Source organism: Eutrema salsugineum, unplaced genomic scaffold (assembly GCF_000478725.1).
Source record: "Eutrema salsugineum unplaced genomic scaffold, Eutsalg1_0 scaffold_7, whole genome shotgun sequence".
Taxonomy (NCBI): domain Eukaryota; kingdom Viridiplantae; phylum Streptophyta; class Magnoliopsida; order Brassicales; family Brassicaceae; genus Eutrema; species Eutrema salsugineum.
In genome coordinates, this window is record NW_006256486.1 from 10,508,396 (window position 1) to 10,516,747 (window position 8,352).

Genomic DNA, 8,352 nt, shown 5'->3' on the forward strand with positions numbered 1-8,352 from the left:
TCTCCTTGACCTCCTCCTTATAGACCCTGTTTCCAACAAGTCGGTGGAAAGCTCATTGACAGAGGTTCCTTCAAAAACGAATCCATACAAGTTTTCAAATTGAGGTGTGAGCTTCTCAACTTGGAACCCCCCCGGTGTACCTCAGTCCCCAATTCTTCTTGGGTTGTTGACCTGAAGAAAAAATTTGGTCAAGGTTTTCAGCACCAGATCAAAGAAACTAGCAGACTAATCACTCAAAAGGTTTTAACATCCGAATCTTCTTGTGATTTTCAATGAGTTGACTCTGCAGATCTTTAGCCTTTTCTTTCTCAATATTATACACTTCCCACAGATTATCTAGTTTATTCTCAAGAATCTTCCTCTTCTCCTGTTCGAGGGCCAGTTCTCTCTGAAAATCTGTTGACTCGGAGCTCGAGTGTTTTGTTGAGTCCTGATCACTCACTGAATCATGATTCTTTGATGATGGTTTTTCCATCTCCAGAATATTGAGATGAACCTTGTCTTTGATCAGTTGAAGATTTTCAGAACTCAGTTTCACCCAGCTGTCATAGAGCTTTCTTATTCGGTCTTTGGATCAATGTCCTCCTTATCTGATTCTGAGTCTGAATCACCAGTTTTGACTACAATTTTCTCTTCATCGCCAGCAGAAAAAGCTACAAAATTCAGCATGAGATTTTTATTTCCTTCCTCTTCTTTATCTGAGTCTGAACATCAAAGACAATCATTGATTTATCATTGGACTTCATGTTGTTTGGGCATTTATTTCTGATATGTCCAAATCCTTTTCACTCGACACTTCAGCTCTTTCCTCTTAGTCAGAGGACAGTCACTCCTGAAATGTCTGAAACCGTCACATTCATGACACTGGAGGTCCTTTTTCCTGTAATTTCCTGAGTGTTCACCCTCAGAGCGAGTGTTGCGATAGCTTTCTCTGTCACCATCTGACCTCTGAACCTTGGTGATTCTGTTTGGACCCTTCTCAACTCTCTTCAACATCTTATTGAAGTTCTTGGCCAGCAAGCTTAGATTTTCTTCAACTTGATTCATTCGGTCAACTTCACCGGTGGCAGCAAAAGCAATCCCCTTCTGAGTAGTCTTTTGATCATCAGTAGCTTCCATTTCCTCAGCTTTCAGGAGCCCGACCAGCTTGTCAAAACCCTGATTACCAGTATCCATGGAACCTGATGTAGAAGATGATCTCAACCTGATGTAGAAGATGATCTTCTCGTTAGGTGACCTGATGTAGAACAGACTTCAAACCCTGTTCACCACAGGATCTCAACCTGATGTAGAAGATGATCTTCTCGTTAGGTGACCTGCTCTGATACCAAATGTAAGTGTTGAATACGGAGACCAATAAAATAATTTCCAGAAATGCAAATACTTCTTATTGTTTAACGATTAAGAATTACTTAGACAATCACAATGATCTGTCTAATCAGATTTACACGATCTTGCTACGCAACTCTTCACTGACCAACCCCTAATCTACTCAACCTAACACAACGACAGTTGTGCAACTAAGATACAATCACTCACCAAGAACCCTAATGTTTTCACTCAGTTTCTTGTGACGACATCTCACTTTTTGCTCAGAACGGGCAACCCTTCTAAGCCTTCGTACTCGAGAATATATATCACATCTCTACACGAGCATGTATATATTTCCCTTCCTTTTCTTGTTGTGATTCCGATCCTCTTTTCTTGATACGGAAGATTTCCTCACTTGCACTGCTTCTGTAGTGCCACATCAGCTTCTTCTCCGAATCCTACGTGTTACCAGCAAACTCTATGTTTTTCCGCGCTTCTATGTGTCACACACATTGCCATGGTGAGCTGTTGAATCTTACATAAACTAGCACCAACTATACTTTTAGAGATAGAGCCGATCTTGATGATAGACATGTCTATTTCGAGACAAATATTTGATCTTGACTCGTGCTTGTTCCGAATTCTCCGTCTCATTTCCATTATTATTCAAATAATTATATATTCAAGACTGTTTATTTTATTTAAACGGATAAAAAAACATATATGAGAAATGGTTAATGGTATCAAACAGGTTTGCCTGCACCCATTTAGCCCACCCCATCATGGGCTTGTTGGCAGGTGAGTTTGTTAGGACCATAGTTCAGACCCGACTTTCTATACCTAAACGCTTTGCAGATGATATTTAGTAAAAATTAGTGTTCAAAAAATCATTAGACACTAATCGGGTGGTTCAAATAAGCTTATCACCTAATGAAAAACGAGGATTAATCAGGAATTAATTTGTGAGCTTTTTATGTCTTTTAAATAAGTTGATTCATTATAAATTATTAATTTGAAATAATATTATATTCAAGATTGCATAAAACATATGGACACAAATATTGGATCCAAGAAATTATGAACATAATTAAGTTATATTGTAATCAAATATTAGACAGCTAATTTTTTTAAAAAATCATTTTTAGAAAAAGAAATACTAGGCTAGACAGCTATGTTGGCAGAAATTAATCGTAGATAATTGGTCTACGAAAAAATTAAATGGATATCCGATTTATTGATCTAATTACTCATAATTCAAGGCATCTCCACACTGTATAGGTAAAAGATTTTTTGAACAGGGTAAATATCATTAAAACCATTGTCTTTGGTTAACATACCTAATGTTTACACTACAAGAAAACAGGTCATTTACATCGGTAGGAATCGATATAAATTCGACGTAATCTAAGGTTTTCGTCGAATTTTCCTCGATATCCGGTTTCGACGTAAATCGATCGTCGTAAACACCAAATCATGTAAATTCGACGTATGATTTACGTTGATTCAAAATCGACATAATTTAAACGGTATATAATCGTCGTAAATTAGATGTAAATAGTACGTCGAATTTATGACCACTTGTTCGATGTATATTTACATTGATTTTACATCTCACTTTACGCCGAGTTTACATCGTTATTACGATAAATTAAAATCCCAAAAATATAGTTATATATTTTGTAAATCAATGTAATATCGTTGTAATATATCGACGTAGGATCGACGAAAGTGTATCGATGTAAAATCGACGTAAATAAGTCTATGTAAATAAGTCTATGTAAAATTTTCTGTATATTACGATGTATTTACGTCGATTTGAAAATTATTAAAATAAACAAAATTAGAAAATTAAAATTAATAGTTTGAAAATTAAATTTATAAAATCATTAAAAATTCTAAAATATTACAAAAATACAAAATCAGAAACTAGTTTCCTGAACTAATTACAAAATCGTCTATACTAAGATCACTGTTAGTGTTAACAGTAGCTGATGGGTTTCCGTCCTCGCTAGCAACTCCCTGTGGCCTCGATCTAGACGCACCGACCTCCTCCTGATGCTGCTGCTCTTCCTGCTGCCGCCGCCTAAGCATCTGCTTCTTCTTCAGTGCAGCATCTAAGCTTGGCATGCTGGCGGCGATGATGTCGAATAAATTGGACATCTCGTGGATCTTCTGTCGAGCAGTCTGGATCTCCTCTCGCTGCACAACTTGCTCCGTCCGCAAGTTGGAGATCTCAGTGTGGGATTCTTTGAGCTGCTGCCGCAAGACCACCGGATCCTCATGAATCCGGCTAGACATAGCGATGAGACAATCAGCTATAGATCCCATCCCTAAAATGCGGTTCCGCTTCTTCGGAGCAACCTATAAAAAATTATTATTAATAGCATATATAGAATTAAAAAAAATTAATTAAAATTTAGAATTAAAATTTGCAAACTAAAAAAGTTACCTGTTCGAAATCTTGCTCGACGATGGTCAAAGGCACGTCTGGTGAGACTTGAGCTTGACATTCCGCGATCCGCGCCATTGCCTCATTGTAGACCTGCTCCGATTGTTCATCCATGAAGGAACCGTCTTTCTTTTGGTGAGTCTCCTGGAAGACTCTGGTCATAGGAGGAAGTTCTCTTCCGTTTTCAGCAGCCTGAAAAAAATAAAATCAAAATCAAATATATTATTATGTAAAAGTAATTAATAATTAAAATAGAAAATTTGATTGACTTATCATGTCCAGGCATCTACGGGCAAAAGAAGTCTGGCCGGATGTATGCAGTATAACTCTCTTCCTACCATATGGACCAACTCCATTCCGAACCGCCGCACATTTGGCGACCGTGTCCTGTGCGTGAGACTCGATCTAGTACGCCTCTAGCTCGTTCCAACATGTCGTAGACATGGCACTGGGCTTCGCGTCATTGCCGTTGACCTCCCACTTGTGCTTCATATCGGAGACGTTGTTGCATAGACGCTTTGTCGCCTTTTTCCTAAAGGCCGTCTTCACCATCTCGGTTATCTCAACGTCTCAGTTTTACTTTTGCTGAAAAAACAAAAGCATATAAAAAACATTAGCTATGTATTTTATATTTCAAATTTTATCAAAAATTAAATGAAAAAAAAAAATTACCGCAAAGCACTTAAACCAGGTCTCGAAGATCTGACGTGACCTTGCTCCGTTTATAGTGCGGTTCAACGAAGTAGCTCCTGATAATATCAGTGATGCTCCGTGAAATGCATGTATCGATGCCGAACCCACAAAAGAATGTTAAGTTAAAAATTAATATTTAATAAATTAAAAAAATTTATAATGAAAATAAAAAAAGAAAATATTTTTTATAATGAAAATAAGAATAAAAAATGTCGGGTTGTGGTCGTAGGAGGACCAACTTTGACAAATTTCCCCGACCCGATTGGACGAGGAGATCTTCTATCGTATATTGGGCTACGGATGTGGGCCCAGTTCCTCGGCTGCCGCAGGTGGTGGAAGTGGCGGCGGAGGTGCAGTTCCTGAAGTTCCGGGAACATGTCGGGTGCCGGTTGAATTAGAACTCAGCATCTCCTGAGCGTTGGTGTTACTAGTCGAGACACTAGTACTAGTACCCTCGCTCAAAAACTGCATGTAGTGCAATCATCAGGGGTCATATCTGAAAATCTATAATTCGTTCCTATGTTTAATTCCGATCCTATATCTAATTTCATTCCTATATCTAATTCCATTTCTATTCTACATACTAACAAATTCAAAAAAAAAAAAAGAAAAAAAAACTTACTTGGAAAAGAGAGCTTCTTCGCTGGAAAAAGGAAGGAGTGAGCGTCGGGTGTTGGATGGCAGCGTCCCTATATATAGATTTTTAGGGGCGGCGTAAAATCGACGCAACGTGAGGCCTACTTTACGTCGATTTTGCATCCAATTTTTAATTATTTATTTATATTTAATTATTAGCTATCGACGTAAATATGATGGAAACTTATATTGATTTTATGTTGTTTTCGACGTAATATCGATGGTAAGTTTCTGAAAAAAATTATATTTTTAATTTTAAAGATGTAGAAAGCTTCCATATGCTATAAATGAATGTGTGTACTAGTAGATTGCATATAAAGGTAAGGATTAAAACTATTATATGTAATTAGGTTCTAAGATAACATCTTTCACCAATGTACATATGTACTTATAAGAACTTGATTACCTGTATTCTCTATATTTTTTTTGAAATTTTTGTTTTTACCAGAAACTATTGTATACATTGTATGAAGTGTAATAGTATTAGTTTGAAGGATGGAAACATTCTAAAACCATTGTAAATGATTATTTCAAAGTTTAAGGGTTGATTTTTACGTCGAATTTACGTCGATATCAAATAAGTTGATGTAAATTCAATGTAATTTTTGGTCGAATTTACGATGATTCATAAAAAATCAATGTAAATTTGACTCTATACTTAAATAGTTTTTCAATTATTTTAATTCATTGCAGCTTCCTTATACTAATGCCATACTTCAATCCAGAAAAAAATGTTTAAACCACAGATAAAGCATACCCTATGTTAGGGTTTAGCTATTGCATCGAATTTACGTTGAATATGTCAAAATTAACGTAATATTGATGCAATAGTTAAATATAACATAGAATTTGCTTTATCTGTCCTTAAAACTACATTTGGGGCAACCCAATAGTTAGACAATGGTCAGTTAAGTTGAAAGTAACAGAAAACCAAGGTAAAATTTTAGGATTCTATGCAGTTAATAATCGACGTATGTTGATTTTAATTGGCTTTTGTCATATTCGACGTAAAATCGACGTAATAATCAAACAATTGGGTTTAAAATCAACTTTTTAATGTTGGAAGATGCGACATCTACATAGGTTTTATTTAAAACATATACTAAACTTTTTAATCTTAAAAAAACAGAATCAAACATACATCTTACTATCATCATTCAGACTCATCTGATGCGTTTTCATCATCACTCTCTAACTCAAGATCATCATCATCAGTTTCAGCAAATTTATCTAAAAGATCATCTTCAGTGTCATCGTTGGGAAGATCTTCAACTTGTCTACTGCGTGGATCAATTAAAATAATATTTTCATCAACCTCTGGTTCAGTGATGTCAGGACATGTATCTTGTTGCATAGGTGGTAGATCTACACCATCAATTATCCCCCGTGGAGCCATTTTAATAACCGCTAACCATGTTATCCACGTGTTTTGAACTCGTGGATATGGAACAAATGTGACTTACTCTGCTTGCGAGGCTAGGATGAAATGTTCAAATTTGTTGTACCGTCGAGATTGGTTAACGTCAACCACCCCATATTTGTTAGTACTCCACGGCCTACTGTTGGATCAGACCAATCACATCTAAAGAGAACTGTTTTCAGTCCACACCAAACCGGGATATTCCACTTCAATAATTTCTTGCAATATCCCATAGAAATCTACTTCACCTCGTACACAGGTGCCATAGTTTGTAGTTGCGCATTGAATACCGTATTTGTATGTGTGAAAAACGTAACTTCTAGTGATGGGGCCTTGAATTAACTCATGAAACCATATTGGATAGTCAGGGTCATCATGATCTACTATTTGACCCTTTAACCACCGAGCAAAATATTGATCTTTCTGATCATTTATTTCATTTTCTGATACGTCTGCAATGCATTCTCGAACTTGACTTACGAAAATGCTGCATGATACAACATAAATAATCAATATGTGAATGGAAATACATAAGGAGTTAAAAATATAAACCTAAATAGTTATTCTATATATACCTCTCGTACGGAGCTAATTCATACAGTTTAGGAGGATATATATATGTGCGCTGTGAATATCTTTCTCCATAGACCAACAAGTTTCCTTCAGTTTTCCACTAAGACGTCCAACTGGTGAGAAAATTTCTAGTACATCTTCTACTGCATAAATATGTCCTACACGCCCATCATCATAACGCCGTGAAGCTCGTTTGCATGTACGAACTTTTAGAGCAAAGTAGTATGATGTGAAATGGGATGTTTCTTCCGTCAAACTTCCTGCAGCAATAGAACCTTTAACCTTAGCTAGGTTTTTGGATTTTCCCTTCAGATGTTTCATGAAACGTTTCTAAACTTTCCCAATGATCTATTTGCACCTCAAGTTCTTCTCATGTTAGATACACTGGTAGAGGAAGACGAACAGCTTTGTTTTTCTTAAACAGATGTTTGTTTCTTCGATATTGATGGTTGGGTGGTAGAAATTGGCGATGACAGTCAAACCAACAAGATTGTCGACCATGTTTAAGTTGAAATGCATCAGGCCTATCAAGACAATAAGGACATGATAACCTCCCATGGGTAGTTCAACCAGAGAACATTCCATAAGTAGGGAAGTCGCTTATCCTCCACATAAGCACAGCTCGAATCGTAAAATTTTTACCTCTCGAACTATCCTATGTTCAAACTCCATTAAGTCACAATTGGTTCAACTCATGTATGAGTGGCTGCAAAAACACATCAAGAGCCCGCTTCTGGTGATTTGGACCAGGGTCTAAGATACTGAGAAACAAAAATTTCCTTTGCATGCACATATCTGGGGGAAGGTTATAAGGTGTAAGGATTACTGGCCATAAAAATATTGTCTACTACACATACCGAATGGACTAAACCCGTCAGTGCAAAGACCCAAATATACATTCCGCGTAGAGTTAGCAAAGTGTGGATGTATGGCATTAAAGTGTTTCCACGATTTCCCATAGGACGGGTGAGTCATTTTTCATCTGTTTGTAAATGCTCTGATTGCCATCTCATCAATGCAGCTGTCTTATCAGATTGATAAAATCTTTTTAATCTATCATTTATAGCAAGATACAACATCCGTTGGTATGGTATCTTATTCCGCCCAGAAGTTTATGGCTTATCATCATCTCTCCAGAAGAGCATACAATTGTCAACACATACATCTATCATCTTTGAAGGCAACCTAAGACTATAAACCAACTTCTGTATCTCGTAGTATGATTCGGCAGCCAGATTATCTTCTGGCAAATACTCTTTGATAAGATCAG

The 8,352-nt window shown here is 36.7% G+C and overlaps 1 protein-coding gene across 1 annotated transcript; it reads right to left on the reverse strand.

Annotated features, from left to right (window-relative positions):
* Positions 1-3,237: 3,237 nt before the first annotated feature.
* On the reverse strand, positions 3,238-5,093 carry LOC112083087. Its single transcript, XM_024150816.1, has 6 exons — positions 5,076-5,093; positions 4,693-4,918; positions 4,433-4,509; positions 4,099-4,345; positions 3,761-3,952; positions 3,238-3,672 (listed from the first exon to the last, which is right to left on the reverse strand). The coding sequence occupies exons 4-6, from the start codon at positions 4,114-4,116 to the stop codon at positions 3,238-3,240; spliced, it is 645 nt and encodes a 214-aa protein (XP_024006584.1). The 5' UTR covers positions 4,117-4,345; positions 4,433-4,509; positions 4,693-4,918; positions 5,076-5,093.
* Between the last annotated feature and the right edge of the window lie 3,259 nt (positions 5,094-8,352).